The sequence below is a fragment of the Solenopsis invicta genome, chromosome 7 (assembly GCF_016802725.1).
Source record: "Solenopsis invicta isolate M01_SB chromosome 7, UNIL_Sinv_3.0, whole genome shotgun sequence".
Classification (NCBI taxonomy): Eukaryota; Metazoa; Arthropoda; class Insecta; order Hymenoptera; family Formicidae; genus Solenopsis; species Solenopsis invicta.
This window is the reverse complement of record NC_052670.1, coordinates 9,100,171-9,124,582: the sequence shown is the minus strand read 5'-3', so window position 1 is coordinate 9,124,582 and position 24,412 is coordinate 9,100,171. Positions and strand designations below refer to the sequence as shown.

At 36.8% G+C, this 24,412-nt stretch overlaps 1 protein-coding gene across 3 annotated transcripts; it reads right to left on the bottom strand.

Annotated features, from left to right (window-relative positions):
- Positions 1–2,016: 2,016 nt before the first annotated feature.
- Positions 2,017–22,658, bottom strand: LOC105198256 (homeobox protein otx5). 3 transcript variants are annotated; one of them, XM_011164922.3, is made up of 7 exons: positions 21,686–22,658; positions 11,110–11,431; positions 10,178–10,329; positions 6,643–6,827; positions 6,208–6,325; positions 5,826–6,026; positions 2,017–4,678 (listed from the first exon to the last, which is right to left on the bottom strand). In XM_011164922.3, the coding sequence occupies exons 2-7, from the start codon at positions 11,342–11,344 to the stop codon at positions 4,577–4,579; spliced, it is 993 nt and encodes a 330-aa protein (XP_011163224.1). In that variant the 5' UTR covers positions 11,345–11,431; positions 21,686–22,658; the 3' UTR covers positions 2,017–4,576. The 3 variants fall into 3 exon arrangements, with proteins under 3 accessions (XP_011163224.1, XP_011163222.1, XP_039307554.1); XM_011164920.3 differs by having other exon boundaries at positions 11,095–11,431; positions 21,686–22,655; XM_039451620.1 differs by lacking the exon at positions 21,686–22,658 and adding an exon at positions 18,377–19,240 and having other exon boundaries at positions 11,095–11,431.
- Between the last annotated feature and the right edge of the window lie 1,754 nt (positions 22,659–24,412).

The window sequence follows — 24,412 nt, the reverse complement described above, 5'->3', positions numbered from 1 at the left end:
CCAGAATTGTGCTTATTTTTTTCAAATTTTGAAAAAGTGTGGTCAACTTCACAGAGGTAAAGATAAGCGAGTAAAAGGGTAATAAATATCCAAAAATAAGAACTCTAAATATTTAAATGCTCGGCTAGTTCAACGATATATCTAGACCAAACTTTCTGTCTACGAAGTAAAGCCGCAATCTTTCATAACTGATATTTTGCCGTGAATGAGAGAATGAAATAAAAATTCTCTCAAAACAATTATCTTCTGTTTAAACTACCAACTTCCAGATAAATTTATTTGCACACAGAATGTGTGGTCTAGATATGTATATATATTACTAAGCTAATCTACTAGAATCTGTTTAATTAATTTATTCCGGTTTTAATCTGTTACAATTTAGTTCTGAAATGGAGGTTTTTAAAAGTTTAAGTTAGTAACACTGGATATTTTTGAAACGTTTGAAATATCCAGAGCTTTACTTTGAATGTTTTAATATGTCTAAAATGTCCAGAACGTACGTTTTAAATGTGTTTTTTAAAACATTACTGCGCTGCCTGGGTTATCGATATCGTAACTTGCGAGTTTTGTCAAGTGGACTTCGTATGACCGTATTATTTTAGTGACGTATACTTCAGAAATATATGCGTTGCGCGGTCATCATTAAAAGCTATAATTATGATATGTAGAATTTTTATTAAACTGCAATTTTGTCTTTTTTTTTCTTTCTTTCTCAAGTAAATGCTGCAATCATTAAAAATAGATGATTTGTATTTAAAAGATTGCATTTTATTCTTGGGGGTTTGCAAAATCATTATTATTGCTAAAATTATTCTATTTTTAATAAAAAAATTTGTGATCGTACAATTAAATACTGGCTGAAAATGTGTATTCTCGCTGACGAGACATTATTACGTGATCTAATATGTTACGAAAATTTGTTTGGCTGTGCACTAACGCCCTCCTAGTGAATATACGACGAATACGGGAACCATTTGAGTTGAAACAAAGCGTAGATGATAACAAGAGGAATACAGTTACCTACCTACGAAATACCGGGATAAATGTAAATTGCAAAAATCACAATTATTAAAATATTCTTGTATAATATTTCATACTTTTGTATTATTATAAATTTTATATCATTTAATATATTTTAAATTATCAGGATTATGCAAAAAACTGGACAAAAACAGATTAAAAATAGTATAATCTCTTATATTTTTTTAAATATCAAGTTATTTCTATAATAAATATGATTTTTAATAGAGATATTGTTTACACAAAAATTATTTTAATATTGGAATATTTTTAATGATAAAAATGTTAATATAATTAAAAAAATGTGAAATGAAGTGTACGCACATTATAGAAAACAGTTTTTTGAATACTCTTGTTTTTCTATGTATTTTTTTCTATTATTACGAATATTAGCCTGAGCTTTAAAACGTGGATATAGTGCGAAATAATTTAAATGAAAGAAAAATTTATAAATTTTATAGATACTAAATACATGTTATGAAATTCAATAATACACATTTAAACATGAAACAAAAATGCAAAAATTTTTAAATTATTTAATATTTAACGTAGATATATCTATAGTATATACAGTCTTAAACATTTAAGATATATGTTTAAATATATAAATACGAAATTTACATGAATGTTTTAAAATTTCAAAGATCTTGATCTTGAAATGTAAAAAAAACAATAAATGTAAAATTTTAAAAATAATAATTTTTTATGAAAACGTAATGAGATGTGAAAGATAATACAGCTTGTGCATATGTGTTATATATATATATATATATATATATATATATATATATATATATATATATGTGTGTGTGTGTGTGTACATGATGCAATATAATGTAATTTTTTTAAATGAAAACGAGATGTAATATAGTCTTATTATGATATAAAAAAATTAATATTAATATAGTTAATGTTTAGCATTCAAAAGAGGAAATTTTAATAGGATAACGAAATTTTTAAGCAGAAAATTGTAGATGTGGGAGATAAGTAAAAAGATACAATTCAAATTTGTTATATTATCTTCATACATCTTGAGACATGTACGTCGTTGTTTTCCGTGTCGATCATTTTATAAGCATTAATAATATTTATAATAACAATCTAAACAGTCACATACTTATATTCCTATAAATCTTAAATTGTCTTTTTTCACTTTATATATGGATCTTTTCTTTTTATCTATCCTATAATCGATCAGTGTTCACCACACGTTTGTGTAGAGAACAATTGGCATTCAGTTTAGTTTTTTTTTATTTTTTTTATAAAGCTTCATTGTCGAAGATCTCTTTTTCCCAAAATATCGGCAATATTGATTGACAAAAGTTTTACCAAAAATAATACGCAAATTGTTTGGTTGAATTTGAAACATTTTTTGCACGTGGATAATAGATGGATTTATTTACACAAAGTTCACAAGAACTTAATCAACTGCTACAAAAGTTTAAGTAATATATGAATGACAGAAATCACCTGTAAATTATTGTATATCTTGTGTTAAAAAGAGGGACGATAAGAATAACGAATGGTATATTTTTAATCGAATATTAATTTGAAAAAATCGCATATTACAATATTTGATTGTTCAAGAATAACGAATACAAGATGTGGTAGTATAAAATCGGATAAATTCTCGCGCAAAAAGAATTCAACCGTGTAGAATAGAAAGACTTTTCAAAGCAAGTTTTTATGAGAAAATCTGTTTTGAAAACTGGGGAATTAATGATGAGTATCACTTGAAACGGTTTTTTCTATATTCTCGCCCTTTTTTTGTGTACAAAGATAATATCATACGAAAAACAATCAATGCGAATTTTCTGAGAGCGGGACGGTGTACGCTATTTATTAAATTTATATAAAAGGTAAAGTATTTTATTTTGCATACGAAATAAGAGTCTTTAAAAAGAAGACGATCAACAACTTCGATGTCATAACGAGTTCATTTCGATATTCAGGTGGTGTATTTCTACACGAAAAAATGATACATATGTACACAGAGAGACTTGCACTATATATATATATGCTTTTATATATAATTTATGTACATGGTACATATGTCGAGTGTACCTATACATACGCATATACCTCTTCTTGAAAGTTTTTTTTTATATGGAGAACTAAATTGTTTGAAAGTATTCCACTATCTTTTTAACATGTGTGAATCTAAGTTAATTTCCTTTAATATCGTAAAAGTATATATATTTATATATATTATGTACACAATATAGTTATTTGTCCCGGAGATCACATGAACCGATTATAGTACACCATTAAAAAGTCATTGTTTGTGATAATAAAAGATGTAAAATCATTACTCGAATAATTCATTAACATCATTATAAAATCGGGTATGGATATAAAGTAATGATTTATGCAAAGAAAGGCTATGCATAATTACATTATAGTTGTTCTTTTTATGATGACTTTCTTTAATGTATTAATTTCTCAATCTTTATTTTATTAACGTGACTAGTTGATATATTAAGTAATTTTGCACTATCAAAAAATTTTGAAACAACTATCAAAATACGAAACATCTTTTTAAAATACCATTATTTCCATCAATTTGAGATCTTTATGTATTTCTAATATTATAAACAATTATTTTATTTAATATAATAATAATAATTTGACACGGATTTCGAGATGTAAATAAGACAGATTATGTGGTAGTTAAAACTACCTCGCATACACGTAACACGTTTCGCAAAGCTCGCGCAGATCAAAATTTCTTAAAGAATATTACATGATTGCATTATATGTCGACAACAGAAAAACAATTTAATATATAACAGGATGTCCCATTTAACTTTATTATCTAACAAATGTCTAAAATGCATTGTGTTAAAATAAAATAAATTCTAATGAAATTTATATCATATAAAACATTGGATGGTAATACGTTTTTTATAAATGAAGATGTGCTTATAATACATATAAAGATTCGCTTAATGTTTTTAGAGATAGAAATAAGTTCATTTTATATACATAAATTGGTTCTTTTTGTCATTCTGCATATAAAAATGTTAAAGTAAGATTATTGAAAAGTAGTACTATACAAAGATATCTTTTACTTTACAAACTATTTTATTCTAGATATATTTAATAGCATTTTCGTTTTCATGTAAACTATGAAATATCTCGTGTAAACATCAATACTTTTGAACGTAACGTTGTAGATGCAAATAATAATACTTCCTGCAAAATAGCATAATTTTTCGTAGATAAAACTTTTTGGAGATTCTGATGGTAAAGAAAATATTCTACACAAATAATAAAATTAGATATGTGTGTATAGGACATCCTGTATATTTAAATTATACCGTATTAATAAATGCTGAAAGATACGTATGGCACTCTCAATCGGCTTCTACATTCCACAGCGTCCGAATGCTTGGCCGAGTTATTAAAGATATGTTTAGTCTGTATCGACATTTATCGGAAGTAGAACTCCCTCGTTTTATTTGGCATCGCGTTACAATAAACTTCGATTCAAGCCGTATAACTTCACTATTGTCGATGATATGTACTCAGGCTTCGTTCTTCGATCCTTGTAGGTTCACTTACGATCGCCCCATCCGGCGCTATTGTAAAACCAAGATGAAGTACCTTCGTCTCTCGTTTTACTCCATGAATTATCAAGGCCGCTACCGCCATTGTCCTAATAATCCGATATTTATACTTTAACTTATTATTGGTTCTCACTACGCTGTTTTTCAAACAGTTTTTTATTCCACACATTTTTGTGGTATATAACTGATTTTGTTATTTATAATACATTTATGCAAAAGGTTTATAAGGATAGGACTAGAAGCCCTTTTGAAATGCAATTTGTTGTATAAGATCATTCTTTATGGCATGTTAAGAATCTTATTTTCAGACATCCTTTAGTTTTTTAAAAAACAATAAATACAAATTTTAAAATTATCTGATCTATAAACTACTTGGTAGAATGGTAAATTTTGGGAAATGGAGAAAAAAAGTTAAGTGTTACAATATATTTCAATTGATTTTTTTGCTGCATATAGATAAAATTTGGATTAATGTAAGTGCAAACATTTAAAAAACCGATTTATTTTTTGAGATTTGTATAAAATTTGATATTCTAGATTTTAAGGTTGCTGAATTCGAATATAATATCAGAATTTAAAATTTCAATTGGCAGATCTAATATGGCGAATCAAAATTTGAGGAAATAAATGGATTTTAAAAATGAGTACTCTAAAAGTGTTGAAGTTGATGAGTCAAAATATCAAAATTTTATTATTCTAAATAGATTAAATAGATAGATTATATTTTGTCTTTTCTTAGGGTAATTATTTTTATAAGACTCTAATTATTTTCTTAAATTTTGATCCGCCGTATTGAATCCACTATTTTGAAGTTTTGATATGTGTATTGAGATTCAACGATCTCAAAAACTTTAATACTAAAATCGTAACGGAAATGTAAGAAACTTTTTTTATATTAATGATGGCATTGAACATTTTTATACTTCGAATGGGTTAATCCGAACTGCATTTATACCATCAGAAAAAGTCATCAAAAAGAAGTTAATTAGTTCTATAATGACATAAAATTAACTTTTTTTTCTATTATGTAAAACCTATTATTCTATCAGTTTATAGATTCAATGACTTAAAAATTTTTATATTTATTGTTGTATTTAAAAAAAAAACTAAGAAATGTCTGTAGTTAAGATTTGAGATTCTTAATTCTGGAGTACGAAGGACTATCTTTTGCAACAAACCGCATTTCAAAAGGGCGTTTCTGGTTCTCCTCTTATTAGAGAGAGTTATTTTACCTACCACGTTTAATTGATGCGAGGCGGGCGAGAGGTAATCCATATTGGTATAGTAGGACGAATAATTTTGATAGCACTGTTGCTGGGAAGGGGTTGTCGTCCACGTTAACCTTTGATGGTCACCTGGAAATCCTCCACCACTCTCCGTTACCGCTGGACTCCAGATGCTACTGCCACCGCCGCTGCTGTACACTGTGCCACCTAACTGTAGAAAAACAGAATTTTATGGGCATAAAAACACTTTATATATAGAAAAAAAAACAAGTTCTTTTTAAAACGATTTTTTTTGCATATAAAAAATGTAACGGTCTAGAAAGTAAACCGACCTATTATGTACGAGTAAACATTATATGCCTCGAAAATACTGTTATAATCCGTCTACTTACGCTTGGTGGAGTCGTGCTAGCTGCTAACAGCAAACTAGCGTTTCCCGCAGGCTTATACTGCGGCGAGTCCCTTAAAAGCGCCGGCGAACTTGCCGCTGAGCCGCCAGTGCCTCCGCTCCTGAGCATGGAAATGCAGTTATAACAAACATGTGCAAACATCTACATTTTCTACATTTACAGTTATGGCGATCGATTGCGCTGTAATTAGCGTGCCAGACTTCACGCGCTCGAAGTCCGAATGTATAAAAAAGCGTATCTCGTGCAATACGTATCTTTATAGTATCTGTTGCTGCAATTAGAATACTAATTATCAAGCTAATTAAGTTGCCGATTATCTCACACAGGGACGCATTCCCGTCTGAGATAAAAGTCGTTATAGCGATTATACTGGCACACACCGAAGGTAAAGCGCTCATTAAGATAAGTGATATTTACAAGGGCGTAGTAGCAGGTACCGCGGCGGCGGGCGTAGGCGGAGTGGTAATTGAAGGACTTTTTCCAGGGGGTGGATTATTAGCCGGGCTCCCCGAGGGCTTTTTCGATCTCGGCGCCTTATCCTGTTGTTGTTGTTGCTGCTTCTGCTGTTGTCGGCATTTAGCTCTCCGATTTTTGAACCATACCTGTGGATACACGTAAAATTATCCGCGGTATTACGCGGTTATGCAATCGCACCTCCCTGTGCTATGCATTATCATTAAAAAAAAAAAAAAAAACAAATAATAATAATAGTGAGCCGCGCATCTGTCGCGAAATGAATCAAGCGATATTTTCACGTTCCAACGATGCGTAACACAAATGTGATTCAGAACGAATCCGGAGAGCCGCGCAGAGCTCTCGCAAAGCTGGCGTAATAGCCAATTATAAGGGAATGCCGGGACTGGCACGACTATCAATTACCAATCAAGCTGACTGCAGCAGCGCGAACGAAAACGCGCACGCATATCGGACACGCTTGCTACCAGGCTGCCGTTAATGCAACAGAATTACGAAAACCGATCGGAGTATAGGTCGTCCCACACACCGAGCAACTTCTCTGAATAGAATAAGCCGATTTCGCGTACCAACGGGCTCGCTCCGGTTTGCGTTCAAAGTGTCCACTGGTTTTGCACGAACACCTTATAATGAAGCTGCTAATTATACTTATGCAGACTAAAAAGCATCCTTCTCTCTGTCGGTGCACACGACGAACGCTATTGATTACATTGGCGGACATCGCGCGTTGAGCATTTTGATAACATTTATTCTACCAGCAGACGTTATTTGCTTCTTATCAGTAAAAAAAAAAAAAAGTTATTTTAAACTTAAGACTCGGAAATGTAATTCGCGAATTCGATTTTAATCATTGTACGACACCGTGATACGTGAAAAATGGCGCGACGCCTTTTGTTTGCTCTTAGAAATGGTACATTGGAACGATAAGGGGATGTAGGGAGGAGAGACGAAGCGGGTGGAAAGAGGTAGAGGGAGAAATGCGACAGGAGGAGAGAGTGGAACTTGGAGAAGCCTCGCGCGATCGATGTTAGAAGCGGAGAGGTGAGCTTGGGTTTCTACGGATTTTCTGGGGGACGATACTAGGCAGCTCGCGTTCTTCCGTCGAAGAAGTCCGGTGTATGTGCCGCCATAATACGAATTCTTTGCTTTCAATAAAATGTCGCGATAGCATTTTATCACGAGTGAATCGCGCTCCCTACGGCGTCGAGAAATATTGACAAGACATCGATGTTAGTTTGTCTATTCGGAATTCTGTAATAGTACATTTACACCAGATGACAAATTTCCTTTATGGACGATTATAGATAATAGGCTTGATATATATTTGAATTTAATCCGATTCATCCTTTCTTTTGATAAATGATACATTTTAACATCTTAATTTATTAATCATGGATTCATTGATAGATTGATAAACTTTGTGATATTAAAGAACTTGGTATGCTTATTTTGCTAAATATGTCTTTCATGAAAAATTAATTTTAAAATATATAAATATTAGAAGGTAATATGAAGTGTCATTATCGTATTGATCATAGGAGGAAATTTGCTTTAGCGAAGCTACAATAGAACGAAACCGTCTTTAGTATAGTCGAAAAGTCATGCAGGGGTTCGAAAACGTCGATGAGTAGAGCAGTCAGTCGTCTCCGGTTTTGCAGTCGCCCGACGAACGTGCGGAAGACTATAGCTCACGCTAGCCCCATTCATTCCGTTTACACGACGATAGCCAGGTGTGTTGGACAACGATTGCGGATGCAATGCGTCCTTTCCGGCCTTGATGAGGGTGGAATATGCGCGAACACGTTTCTCGGACCCCGTGGACGTCGAACTCGGCACGAGCGAACGACACGGTGTCAGCCAAGCAATGCCAAAATGTTGATTCCGAGAATGTCATCCTTCATGTAGGTTTTTCGCGGTATTGTTGTACAGAAAAATTCCTCCAACTTTCTGCTATTGAGCGAGAATATCAATGGGGGGGAGGGGGGAAGCGTCGTTTGCGATTTTATATGGCCAGAATGAATGAATTTCATCCTTTTTGAGCCACGAGAGAGAACTCGTGAGAACGGAAGCGTTGGATGCTGTTCGTATTTCTTGCGCTTTTGATTTTTATGCTTATTCTATTTACACTTTTCATAAATAAGTGTGCATATAATTGCAATTGCAATTGCCTTTTGGTACGTAATTAGATACAGCGATACAGATTTTATACGATTTTCATTTATTAATATATGATCAGTGTTGCGTTGAAATAACTTGAAATTATCTATTGTAGACAAAGGTAAGATAAATCGCATGTAAACATATCTTAGAAAAGATAAAGATAATTTAATTTTACATTTATATAGATAAAAGATGAAGTCATATATTGTTTTACCTAAATAATTTTAAGATGACTGTTGAGCAAAACGATTAGGATATAAAAATATTGCATTTTTATTTCTTACGAACAAAAATTCTTCAATTTAATTTAATAAAATATATATTTTTTTTTTATTTAGTCTATTTGGATCAATATGCAAAATCATATAAAAATCAAAGTTGAAAAATACAGGGCAAATGTGTATAGAGGGAATAATTCATATTATAATGACTGGCAAAGTTCTTTGTAAAAGTTTTTCAACCACTTATAGTTTTGGAACAATTTTTACATTGTACTATTATTTCCTGTGCAATTTGTTGTAGCCACTTCTAAAGAAATTTTTTTTTTAAATAAATAATAATTTTAAGGTTGAAGCTATAATAAGGACAATACTTTATACGTTATTGTTCATATTAGTTTAGATAATTCGAGAAAGATAACACTTAATCCAAGATAAAGATAGAGATAATATACATTTTAGCACAATTTAGATAAAAATACATTAAAGCCATTTCTTTGTGCAGATTAATTATCTCATTATTTTATGCAGACAACGGCAAACACTGATTTTATGTAATTATATTGAACAATATTAAAACGCTTCGTATACTATTACGCTTTATACATAACACATGTTACATTCTGCAATCTGTATTAAACAGAATTTTGCATTATAAACTTTGCGTTATAAATATGAAATTTCTAATTAAATCCTATTAAATTTATTATAATTACGGTACTAAGGTGTTTGACCGAAGAATGTTTGTGTATTTATATATATGTAGGCGAACGATACCTTTTACTTAATTTTAACAAGGGATATATGAGAAAGAATCGATGTTGTCCGCCGCACTGTCTGCGTGCCAATAGTGCTTACCCCTCGGTAATCAGACACCCACGCGCTCTTTGTGAAGAGAGACCCGTCGGATTTTTTTATTGCGTTACGGTAACGTTTACGAAAATATTTTTATGCGTTTACGCACTTTCCTACATATTTTTGATCGCAGCAAATATTACGAACAAAACGATAATGAACTATCACACGGTTTTTACAATACGTAGTTACAACAAAAAAAAAATCTTTTGAGAAATATTATTAGATTGTTGTCAACGACTTACTTGTACTCTCGATTCCGGTAAATTGATTTTCATAGCCACTTCCTCACGCATAAAAATGTCAGGATATTTTGTTCTTGAAAAAAGCCCCTCCAGTATATCCAACTGCGATCGCGTGAATGTTGTCCTCTCCCGCCGTTGCTTTCTTGGATTACCTTTAATACAGAATTATATTAATGTATTTAATGCAGATTTATATTATAATAATGTATTAAAATTCCGCAAATATGTTATAGAATTTCTTTCTTTGCTACTTTTATTTTTTACTTTTCTTTTTATATGATATTTTATCGATATTTATTTAATGTGCAATAATGCGCATTATGAAGATTTAAAAAGAGATAAAGATATCGCTAATAATCGATTCAGGAAAAAATTTCCTTTTGGATCTCTACAATATTTACAATTATATTATTTCGCGCGTTATCAACGATATCAACAATAGCAAATGAATAATTTTAGTACGTTACCTGTACAGTGTACAGGTCAACTACATTTAATAACTAATCGATAATGATTAATAAAATAAATAGAATAAATGAACCGGTTATTAATGACTAAATTAATAGCAGTAATAATATTTTCACGAGTTGGAAGCAACTTCGGTACATAATGCAAAAGCTTTTACATTAACACGATTAATGAATAATTTTGTATTGTATCATTATTAGCATTTCTGCGCTTTATCAACGCGCTTTCTCCAATTACAATATTACAACATTATTTATTATAACAATTTTCTCGCATTTTTGGTATAATTATGTTAATACTTATAAAAATCGACCGATACAAGAGCAATATAATGTTTCACGTGTTATTTACATGGCGATTAATAGAATGTACGGAATATACATCTCAAAGATAAAAAGTTACGTCCGACTCGGTTCAGTTAAAATTAATAAAATATGGTGGGCACTCACAGTAGACGGACTCACCGGCGGGGGTACAACCGGGATAACCGATGGTGGAGTGTAACGCATCGATCGGCATGCTGAGACCCATGTAGGGCGCTGTCTTGAGAGCGCCGTAGGGCCCCGCGGCGGACGCGCCGAACGCCGCGGGCCCAAAGAGGTCGGAGGCCGAGGTGGTGGAGGCGGCGAGGCCCCCGAGATCGGCGGCGCCGGCGCCCCCGCTGCAGCCGGAAGTACCTCCAAGACTGTTCGGCCACATCACCACCCCCTCGGCCCCCAGCACGACCACCCTCCCGCCGCGGTCTCCCTAAAGAGACGTCCTCGACGTCCAAATTATACGTTTTATCTGAAAAACGATAAAAATAACATCGAAATTATATACAAATTATTCAAATCGACAATTAAAAATCTGAAAAATCCTTTTAAAGTATATGTATGTCTGCTTCAAATAAATGATAACTTTTTATCAGAATGATTTATAAGAAGGCATGTATCAGTTACAGCGGATCTTAGTGCTGAATAATAATTTTTAGAATCTTTAGCTTACACGAATTGTGCGCTGCATATTTATCGAACTTGAAACACAGTTATTGAATGATGCCCGGAATACTTAATATTATTAAATAGATGAGCAATTTAATAGTTTTAATGCTCAGAAGCATCTATAGAATCCTAACTCCTCGAAAAAACTAAAAAAAATAACACTTCAGCCAAGATTCAAACCTGAATCTTCTTATATTAGTGCTGTTTCATATGTAGGTTTAATATTTTCATTGATCCGAATTTCAAACTTATTGTCGAATTATAAGAATTATAATAATCATTTTTATATGTGTAATTTAAAAGTCACGGTTAATATGAATCATACACTGAGAAGAAATTGAAATATTAGCAAATGTTACTTCCATAAAACTTTTTGATTTTGATGAAATACAGATTTCTGTAAATATATCTCATTTCAGTGAGATATAGCTCATTTTTCTTGTTAATTGATTTGTTTGCTAAGAATAACGGTTTTTTTATGTATTTAAATTAAGATTTATTTTAGTAAAATAAATTTGCATTGTGAATAAATTTTTAAGTACTTGTTTTTCAATGCACAGAATAAGTAGAACTTATAAGATGTCGAACGATAAGAACCAAGTACAAATTGTCCTTCTATCAAAAAACTGCAAATATTATTTATTAAAAGTGCATAAAATAAGATAAAATAAACACAAAACTCTCTCTTCTCTTTTTATATCTTTCTTAAGAATAATTTTACCTATTTTAACTTTTTTTTTTTACTGAAAAGTAAGCAAGAATCGACTCTGAAACATCACGTACCTCACAGACACCTTTTCAAAAGTGAAAATTCTCCCGTCAGTTATCAGGAAAACTGTCTCGCGTCAAAGAGAGAAGTAGTAGTTTAAACAAGCACAAGCCGATTGCGTTGTCCGGCATGGAAATAAGAACGACGCGGTTGGCAGCTGCATGTGGGGGATAATCCAATGAAGGTGCAACAGGACTCCGTGGTATTCTCGGGGGAGTCACAGCCTCGCAACCTAATTCCGAAAATGCATCGTCGGCCCGAAAACCGAGAACGGCGAACAGGAACGTCGAAAGGCTCGACCCTGAATACGCGCAACACGGCTTGCAGCCTTTCCGTCGCGCTCTTAGCCGCTGACTTAAGTCGCATTTTATCCTCTCCGATTACAAAGTCAGGAACGACTATCATCCCCCTTCCCCCTTTTTCATGCATCATCACGGACGATCCACCTTTTCCGGTGATGGTGACTTGTTAATTTGTTTGCCGCGTTTATTACGTCTGTGCACATCTGCGATATGCCGAACGACGACGAAACACGTATTGTTTCCAGTCTCCCGGACGTCGCCATCCACATGTTTCGGATTAAGGGATGCTAATCGTTAAGTAATTAATGCACAGCCCGAAATAATCGAATGACGACAGTTGTCGCAAGCGTCACGATGAGAGTGTTTATTGAATGTAAGATGAAGGATATCCTAGACATGTTGGCCGGCTTTAAATATTCTTTGTCACATTACTAATCATATCATAGTGCTGATTGTTGCTATCCGTGTTTATCAATTTAATTAAAAAAGAAGATACAAATTAATACTTAACGAACACCTTTTTTTCGAGTTATTCGCGTTTGTCGTTAAATTTATTACTTTTACAAGTGCATAAACATTATTAAGTGACTCTCTTACATATATTTTGATATCTCTCGTAAGTAATGTTGTGACTAATTATATTCGACAAGATATTTCAAAGAAATGCATAGAACACAAATGTCTTAAGAGATTTTCATTAAGTGTTAAATATATTTTTTGAAGAATTAAATTTTAGACAACAACGCGTTTAAATTATATTAAGATAAATTAAAGATCGTTTTCAACGCAGAATTTCAATTGTTACAAGTCTTATGCGAAAGGATTTCTACTTGCGAAGACACTAACTTGTTTAATCGATATAAATGCGAACGTTGCCGATCCGAAATGAAATCTTATATTAGACTGTATTTAATAACGTATTGTTCCATTTCCTCTCTTAACTGCATGCAGTATTGAAACCAGATTTTATTGAATAGAACCGCGTCATATATACAAAAGACCTCTTCAGAATATTATTAGAGCTGCCGCAGCGTGAGTCTTTTCGCGCAAACATAGATAGATGAAACACTCTCATTCACCCTCGTATCTCTCAGCGTATGTACATTGCATCCTGTTGCGTCCGCAATTGAAATTTGCGCCCGACTACTGTTGAAATTTGTTCTACTGCAATTTAACTACCGAACGCGTAATGCGTATGATAAGTGGCTTTATGACATACCTATCAGATCGACACATCCGGACGATCTAAATATAATCACGGTTTTCTCTCGTAAACAAATGCTACGAGTTTATGTAGCTAAAGAAACCTTAATCTCACAAATTAAAATGTAAAATTTATCATTTAAAAAAATGAAAATTATTTATTTGTGCAAAATTGGACACGATTTGTATAGCCATTTACAAAAAGGCATGGGGTTGTATGCCGATAAAATAACTTTTATTTTTATTTTTATTTTTATTTTTTTGCCATTTTACTCGAGTGCATATAAAACGACGAGAGCTTCATAAACGTTACATCGCTCAATGAAATTACGAATACTTAATATTATAAACGTAAAAGATGAGCTCGCCCGTATTGCATTTCTAATATTACGTCTCATTACGCTCGCGTGCAAATTTCCTGCAATTTTCCTGGAACAGGAATAAAGTTGCTCGTTGAAAAAGAATCCATAGAGTATACACTACCCCATGACGTCGCCTCTCGTCCCGGTTATATTAAAATTTTGCTCGCTGAAAGGAAGGGCGAAGAACGAAGAAAGGCGGAGTATTCTCAGGCGGAGTATTCTCCCGAGTCCTCCTGAAATCAGTCAAGCGCGAATCTCCACTTTTGTGCACTTATGTGCCTCGCGCCAGCCACAAAGCACTTGTTACATGCCACCCAGCATGGGCGAAAATGTCGAAAACAACTGTCACTTTCACAAAATTTTTAACGATGATTCCACTGCACACCTTCAAGTATTGTTTCATACGACGTAAACTCTCTCTCTCTCTCTCTCTCTCTCTCTCTCTCTCTCTCTCTCTCCCTCTCCCTCTCCCTCTCCCTCTTTTAAGTTTTTTCTAAATTTTCTAAATTTTTAGTTTTTGTTTTCTTTTTTTCTTCGTATATTTTCTTTACGTTTATATCATCTGTTGCAGTGATTATCTTAAGTTCTTTTTCTCGCGAATTTTTCTTGTTTCTCTTTATTTTTCTTCATCTCTGCTATCAATTCTATTATTTTCGCTCTACTATATACTCTTAAACTTAGCTTATTCTTTTATTTTATTCTCAGAGGACTTGCCCTAGAAAAATAATAAACGCTCAGTCAGATAGTCAGTTTCTCTCTCTCTCTCTCTCTCTCCTCCATTTTTCTTTCAGTAACAAATACATATTCATAAAATTTTTTTTTACCGATCCATTATTATTGTGCCGTTGCACAAAATTGCAAAACTCGAATTATATCTTCATCGTTAAGCCTAATTAAATTTTTTTTATTTTAAGATTCTAATTATTGCGTTAATGATAAAAGCACTGCCTAAGTGTATTGTCGACAAAGCGGCAGATTTATTTGCACTTCGTTATATTAAAATGATATTACGAGAAAAAAACAAAGATAGAAATAGAGGGTGAGGGAGAAAGCGCGAATGGGCACTCGATGGCCCTCTTACTGCAGTAGCCAGAAGTCTCTTTACCTTTGTTCTCTCTCTTTCTCTTTGATACACGGGACAATGCACTTGTTACAGACCGCCAAGTGTGGACAAAATGCCCAGGCCGCCACTCGATTGGCCCTCGAGTGCACTCGAATAGTCTACGACCGCGCGGAGAGAAACGGTCGAACTAGAGAAAGATAGCTAGGGGATGCTTTTTACACCCGCGCGTACTTTTTCGAACCCTCCTTTCCGAAAATCGATCTCCCGCTGCAACGAGTGCTGCAACCTCCACCCCGGCCCTTCGATAGTTTGGCCCTAGTGCAAACACTTTGCGTTACCAATCGACAGATATATACCGGCATGCCGTCCCTAATGACTGTTAAATCCCCATTATTACGTCCCGGCGTGCATGCTACACGGGAAACAGAGAGAGAGATAGAGATTTACCCTCTCGTCGTTAAAGAATACGATTTACGGATACTTCCGGCAGATCGTATCTGTGCAGATCAGTTAAGCTAACAAGGCGCACGTGCGCGTACGTTAACGCGTTGAATCTTCAATTCGCAATAAATTCCTATGGAGCTATCCCAGATAGCTATCCCGAATCCTCTCCGTTATCACGGCTTTATTTTTAGAAAAAGAGTGGAATTTTCCTTATCTGTAAACACGAATAAGTACTTCCGAATAAGTGATTCCGACTTTGTTGTGAGTTTTGTTAAAGCTGCGGTTGAATATTTTTCAAAAGTTTATTCGCAGTTCGCGCAATAATAATTTATGGGGAATTCGCGATAGAGCTGCGGTTCCCGAGAAGACTGCGCACACATCGGAAACAAGTCGCAGCATTCGGATTCATCGCGGGAGATGCAACGTCGTTTCTGCATTAGGTAGCGCGGTTTGCGGCTTCGGTACATCCAACTGTACACGAAGAACGACACACTGCCGCAGCTATCCTAGAAAGTTAAGTCAGGGCCGCATTGTTTCCGGGAGTATTTGCACACAGCCGCATTGTTCGTGAAGAGCCCGCCCTGTGTAGTTTCACAATGAACGTATATTCGTACGTACGTTGCGTGAAGTACAGCGAGTGCGCGAGTATCGCGAGGAAAGCCAGAAGGTACTTGTGAAACAAGCGAGGCATTAACTGATTTCATGGACGATTTTTCGAGCTTACGCCGCCGCTAGTGCCCCAAGATTTTGACGTAAATGCGCATCCGTGCTCTCGTTGTGATAAGTTTGCAATAATCTTTACGCGTCAAGTGCATTTCCATTCTCTCATTCTCAAATACGTAACTTAAGTAAATATCCCGGATATTAGCCGTAATAAAAATAATGTGTACATATAAAATTTATATTCTCGATATTGCACGTTGCAATGCGTAGGTACAGAATGAGTTACGATTGGTTCTGTTTGAACGAAAATATTCATGACACTTTAATTCGCCCGATGCACAGAACACGAGAAACTTTCTATTATCTATTGTGTTTAAAAAAAACCATAATTAATTCAAATTACCTAACGACAACAACACCGGTTGCTCGCAGTTGCGTCGAGCTGGCGATCGCGGGTCCACGTCGTTTTGTAGCACCTCGCGAAATAATTATCTCGGCATCGAGCTTTTGAATTTTTTCTCGGAGGAGGTGGCTTTATGTCGCGGAGTCGCGCACCTTATGTACCCTGGATTGTATTTGGATACCTCTGTCGAGAGGCCGCATGCACGTAACCATGCGCACCAAGTCGTGCACGGGGAAGCGTCTCTACGAGGAAAGGAATCGCATTGAATGCAATCTTAGCCCCGTAGGGTACACGGGGCGTTTTGTTGCGCGTTCATTGAGCGTAAAACTTAATTCCCGTAGAAATTTCACGAGGTATACACGACGGGGTATACCTTCGCCGGAGGCTTGTTCTCCGGTAGTTAGTCTTTATTCTCGACCGGCAAAAAAGGAGATGCCAATGGGGCTGCAGCCCGCCACCGACGGGGATGAGCCTTCTTCGTTTCGCCGTCTTTCTCCTCCCTCTCTCGCCTCCACCTGCCTCCATTCCGCTTCATGCTCCTTTATGTTCCGCCCTGACGGACGGTGGAACTTACTGATTTCTCGGAGCCAATTTCGAGGAGGTTTTGTTCCCTCGGGCCGGCGTTCACGGTTCTATGGTGGCCACGTCAATCCTCCCGTCGAAGGCAGGGCGCGACATTGGGACCCGTTCGCACGTGATAACATCGACCAGGGATTCCGAAAGACTTGATGCTTCGATGCCGGAGCAGAGTTTCAATTCGTGACAGTAAACCGGGGACTATGGCGTTTCTTTAAGATCTTCACGTTTAAAAAGGAGTGGTCTTAAGTTGACGTAATATATTCCTTCTTTTATGCGAGTTTATACATTACAAGCCTGTTAAAATTAAATTAAAAGCTTACATTTTCATTTTAATATCTATCACCTGATTGCACTTTCGCGCCATAACGTAAAGTCTCGTTGCGAAAAGAATAAATTCCTGTTAGAAGATAAACTTTGTCTTTGCTTGCGGACCGTTCGTCGTAGAAGCCTTGGAAAAACTTCGTTGTTCGGCTTCCGCGCGAACATGATTCTTCAGCATTGAAGTAATCGCGTATATTAGTTCGAATTTACGCGGATTATAAACTACGTCATTTCTCGAAGTTATTTTTGATCATGTAAAGCATTAATATAAAATAATTTAAATCCAATTCTTATTAACCCTTACTTCCTGCCGTGGGGTCACTCGCATTCGAGAAAAATTTTCCATGTCGCGTACACCGATACAATAAGTACGTGCCAAAATTACATAGTTTCACCAATTATTATTGCCATTTCACTTTTTAATCGTATATCAGAAGGTTGAAACTAAGTAAAATTACGTTAAAAAACAATCTTGTTACTGTATTTAATAGAAGCGTAAAACGCGAATAGCCCCACGAAAGGCAGTGAGGAGCAAAAAATTACAGTAGGGAGTAAGGGTTAATCTTGTTACAAGACTATTTATTAGAAAGTCACGATTGAGTTATTTCAAGTGACCGCAAATTATTCAAAATTCTTCACCTTAAAACTGTCTTCAATGGAGATCATAATTCATCGTTATAACGATGCACTCATCCTTTTCGGATATCTTCATGAATATCGTTCCATAAATATGTTTAAATTCACGGTAATCGTAACTTCTTCTTTGCCCATCAAACAGTCAACGCGACATTTTTGTACTCCCAGGCAACTGCACACCCGCAGAGGGCGATGTTGCATTCGCATACACGACAGCAGTTCCCCTTTTTTTTATACGGCACGATTTACAGACGATAAACAGATAAGATTCTTTTGAAATGAAGACCAATCATCTCTGCAATATCCTCCAATGCCTCTTCATTTGGAATTCTTACGAAGTACAGCTTTTTCACTTCAAATGTAAACTAGATCAGATTTTTTTTTTTTTAGCACTCTCTTTGATGTGGCGTCACTTGTTTTACAATAGCGTGCACGAAAATCTTACGCAATGCACAAGATCGCGACGTACACAGCAGCACTTCTTGTTCCTCACTTGAGAAACACGCGTTTTTCCCCTTCGGTATCGCACGGAATCGCATTCGCGCATTAGATACGAAGATCAGGCAATGACTGGATCAGGAACCGAAATATCCTGCGTTACCGCGGAGGACGCGGCAGCGTGTATAGACTGACGACGACGACGACGACAAGGAGACGAAGGACCTCCTCGTGGAAGGCGGACCTTAACCGGGAGGGAGGCAAGCCAAGAAGATTACCGTAAGCAGATTATTTCCGTGGAAATCCCGCTGGCCAACTCTCTCGGCACGCTACCACGTCGGGGCATTTCGGGATCGAAACTTCCCGCGAAACTGCAGGCGCGAACGGAAGTAGTCGAAGCTCGGCGCAGCGCGTTACAAGATCTGCTCTGACAGCAGCCGTCGGACATCGTAGATAAGATTATTGAGGGATCAAACATCGTACGATGTAAAATAGATCTTGACGAGCTCTGTCGCGCAATGTCGCAGAATCGCATCTGCTTTGGAGGTCGCTTTTACGAAACTTATACAAGGTCGTTGATGCAGTCTCATTTAGTTGTTATAATTTTAATGATCAACACTGTTTTAATAATTAATGCTGTTAATTTAACAGTGTTAATCATTGAAACTGTAATAATTAAATAAGACTGCATTATAGTAAGACTTTGTATAAGTGTCGTACGGAAAAGCAATCCCAAAGCAGATGTGATTCTGCGACGCTGCGCGACAGCTAGAGCTCGTCAGGATCTGTTTCATATTGTTGTTTGATCCTCCAATCAGAATTTAAATTAATAGGATTAATAAGTAAGATTTTCTCGATTATACTAATTTTAATTGATTCGTACGACATTGATAGTGATAGGTTCCAAGATAAACACAAGATTTCATTTTTGCGCAACGATTTTCAAGCAAACGTCTGATAACATGTGTTTCATCATTACAACACGCGATAAATAACATTGATACAAATCGTGTGTTCAATTATTTATGTAATGCGAAGCGTGTAACAAAATCTCGTGGGCGAAGGAGAACCTGGATCGATTTCTCTCAACGCCAGTGATGCGTTTTGTACATACCTTGTGAAAAGGTTCGAATTTTTATCGGCTTGACCGTTTCCGGAGCAACAGATATTTCTCATTTTTCACGAAAAACGCAGCGTTGTGATTGGTTACGGAATTATTAATCGTGCAATGCCGCAGATAGCGGAATTTTACCGGCGGCTGAATCCTTCTCGGGTATTATATATTGTCTAATAATTCCCCTCTCACGCGGGCTCAATTAATAGCCTAGCTACCGCAAAATACGGTACGCTTCTTTTCGCGCGTAAACGTTAACGCCACGTATTTCCTGGGGCCACGCACTCTTTTCCTCTCCTCCCCCTGACACTCGCGAAATTTCCCTCGCTCTGCGGAATTTCGCACGGTTATTTCGAAACAAGTTCGCCCACGAATTTATACATTCTCTCTTTGGCCGGATGAAAGCTTCCATGTACGCCTCGCCGATTAAATGTCGGCGTTTTCGAGGTATTCGCACACCGCAGCGCCCGAATTCGGTTGATTCGCTCGGCCGGGATTCTCTCTGTCTCTTTTTTTTCTCGTTTACCACGGGAAGTAATCGCAGAGGATATCCGCAATCCGCAGAAATCATAAAAACCGTGGCGCACGCAGTCGAATTCTGTTCCGCGAGGGACAGAATTCGACTGCGTGCCGCGCAGCTCGGTAGGGGAAGAAAGGGGAGGAACGGTTATTAATCATTAGTTTACTAAGCACGATGACATTTTAACTGAATTTAAAGCCACTTATCGTTGTATGTAGTCACATTACTACTATTCATACAATTTTGTTTATCATAAATACGTCTCGTACAATGAACATACGAGATTTTCTCAAAGCGTACTCTTTTCTCGAATAAAATTTAAAATATTTCGGATTTATATTATTTATAAAGCCAATACTCGGTATCGTGACGCTCTTTGCAATCTAATAACAAATAATTAAAATAAATTATTAAGATTCCCGACTTGTGTACGTACGTTTTTTATTATGAAACAAATCTTTAGTTTGATGAAAATCTCGTCGTCATTAGCAGTGAACCTACATCAGTAGCGATAAACGATACACTCGATCGTTATCTACACATATAAAATTATCTGATAATTATTTGGGAGAGATATATACACATATGACACATACGTAGTTCCATCACATATTACAACGCTATTTTAACACTCGCTATAATTCTAATGTACGAAAGAATATGCACGTCATGACGACACCAAGATAGAAATGGAAGAATTAAATAAATGACTTAGGCAAACTCGAGAATTAAAGTGTCGCTCTCCAGAGCTAAATACTTCATTGAAGAGAAACTACTCTAGTTAAAGCATTCTAAAAATACTGTCAATGTCTTATCATTTCTTACTAAACGCACGCTTATCGAAACTTGCGACAACGAAATTAGGTCAACTTCTCAGTCAGCTAACTAGAAGACGCGGCCCTATCGATTAGCCTCGGGCAATCGGAGCATTAAGTTGAGCGTGAATAGAAGAACAATATTCTCGCGTACATCTACGAACACGTGGACCTATGTAGGTCAGTAAATTGCCAAACAATGGAAAAGCAAGCGAAGGAGCACTACCGGACACCAGAAGACGAGAGCGACACCAAAAAATGCGAGACGAATTTTGGGGATTCGGACTGGGCGTCCCCGCGAATCAATCCTCGATCGGTGAACCCTTTGACCCTGACCACGTATAAGCACTTCGCGGCAGAAATAGCGCGACACAACGACATTCCCGACGTCTGAGAATATATAGGAGCGGGAGAAGGCTACTCACCCGCGAGCACTTGTAATTACCGGCACCGTTGCTCCCACGTCGATATTCCTCGTCTTGAGCCCCCGAGATAATCCAGGCGAAGCAGCCCCCGCCGAATTCGCACTCCAACACACACCGTGGCCCGGCGCGCAATACTCTCGCCGGCGGCGCGGTCCAATGTCAGAAAAGAGATGGGCTAGGTCGTTCGATCTCTCGACACCGCGCACACCACCACTGAAACCGGCGGCCTTGCCACGGCGTTTTCGCCACTCCACCGACGAGCGCGACTCTCAGAACCGAGAACGAGAGCGCGACCGATAGCTCGTAGAATACGGATGTATACACGATAATGACTATTCTATTCCCTAATCCACCGGAGTCGTCCACCGGCGTGGCTCTTCTCTTTCTCCCTCCGTCTCGTTCTCTCGCGCGCGCTTGCCCTGTCTTCCTCCCTCCCTCTCTTTCTTTCTCTCTCTCTCTCTCTCTCTCCTTTTCTCTTTCTCTCTTGCTCTCTCTCTCTCTCTCTCTCTCTCTCTCTCACACACTCTCTCCTGTTCCCTCCCTTTATCCGCACGTACACGTCCGTCCCGCTCCTTCTCTCTCTTTGCCTCACGGAATGTGGGACAGATGGACAGAGACGGGAGAGACGGCGCGCGAGAGACGGCGACGATGGTCGGTAGAGAGACCAGTGCGAGCGGCTATTATAGCAGGAGGGTGTAGGAGAGCGGCCCGGCTCAACTTTTCACGAGAACTTTAGTTGTTACAGATCGCTCTCTTGGTCGAGGGGTTATGCGCGAGGGGGATGTTCGCTCGCCGGTTCCTGCGACGCGGGGCGGGGGAGGGAGGGACGTCGACGTTGGGCGCATGGAGTGGGAATGGGGTGCGCGACGCGGTTGCGGAACGACAGAGAAACAGTGCCACAATGGTACGAGAAAGGCAAATGTGGAAGCGAGAGAAGGTGCGCCCGACCAAAGGTGCTCTCCGAAAAGAGGGAGAGATCGGCGCATCCCGCGCGAGAGGAGGGGATAAGGAAGAACGGGAGAGGGAGTGGTGGAAACGAGTGAGAGAGAGAGAGAGAGAGAGAGAGAGAGAGAGACAAAAGAGATGAAAGAAAAAGAGATAGAGATCGATTCTCTCGCTTTCTCTCTCTCTCTCTCTCTCTCTCTCTCTCTCTCTCCTCTGTCTACGATACGAAGCGAGAAGGAACGACATGCGCCGTCGAACCGCGTCGACTCGTTCCCGAATTGGCGTGGCAGGGGCTGCACCAACGTCGTTGTCGCTGCATAGTGGGGCACCAATGGCAGCTCAGGGAGGGGGGCACACCAATCTCACCAACCGCGATGGCAACGCCGTGTGACAACGGCGTTAGGTACAGTCTGTCTCTAAAAATATACTCACAACCCGGAGTCCCTCTTCTCCCTCCTCGATTTCTCATCCTCTCTCTCTCTTTTTCACTTCGCGCAACGCTCTCGTAGACGCTTCTCTCGCCCTCATCCGCAATGTATCTTTCCCGCTTCGAAGGTGTACGAATAGATTACGAGAAAATGGGTAAGAGTCGCTGGCCATTACTTTGCGATGTTAAGAGCAAGTGTGTTTGGTACTCTGTCTGCGTCTCGACGGACGCGAAAGAGCAATTGATTTTTATTCGTGATTATTTGTTAGGAATTAAAGTTTCTAAAAATAGAATAATCAACAAAGAAAGGCCATATACGAGCTTTGTAACGTACATTTAAATTAACAGTGTTTAAAATGGAAACGTTATGACTTAGTCTTTGTCAGCCTAGTTACAAAAAATACTTAATTAAGGATCGAAATACTGTCAATATAAATTTATATTATTTTTTAAATATTGTTTGTATTTTGGGCCTTAATAATTAGGTATTTTTTGTAACTGAACTGATGATGACTACTCTCTAAGTTTCGTGGAATGAAAAATCACTCGAAAAATTGCACAAGCTTAATTTTCACTGTGAGTGAATTTTTTCTCTATAAAAGTGAATTTTTATTTTTACTAGATTGACAAATCACTCGAAAAATTAAAAGAAGTTTGGTTCAATTAATGCAATCGCAATTCATATTACAAGAGATAGATTAAAAATGAGCAATAATATAATGACGTAAATTAATTATTATAATTAATTAATATTTTGTTCTATAAGATTAATATGAGATGGACTTTTTGGAGTTACTTGCTTTTTTTCAATATCTTAAAATTTTCCAAAAAAAGTTAATAATACAAAATATCTTATTAAAAGTTAACAGGAGTCAAATATACAGAAAACTAAATTTGAACATGGTTAAATCGCTTACAACAAACGCATATTTCTTCAAATTGATTTTTCGATGTCTTTGCTCGGTCATTGCAGTATTACGGTTGTGGGAAGTAGCATTTTAAAATTTCTATCGGTAGTCGTCAAATTATTAAAAGATGACGATGAAAGCAAATATACATCTGTTCTCTCCGTTAATTGTTATAATCGAAAATTTGCACTTGCTAAATTTTCACTCTATGAACTTTAGAGTAAGTTCAGTGAAAACCTTCCTAATTTAAACATTGTTAATTAAAATATACATTCTTATAAAAAGCTCGTTTATGGCCTTTCTCCGTTGATCATTCTATTTTTTTAGACAAACGACCTTTTTAAATTGTTTTTTAAAGTTTTTAAGGTAAATGAAAGATTAACGCGTATAAGTAAAAAATCAAGCGTTAACGAGCGAATTTTGTACATGTACATATTACATTTATAT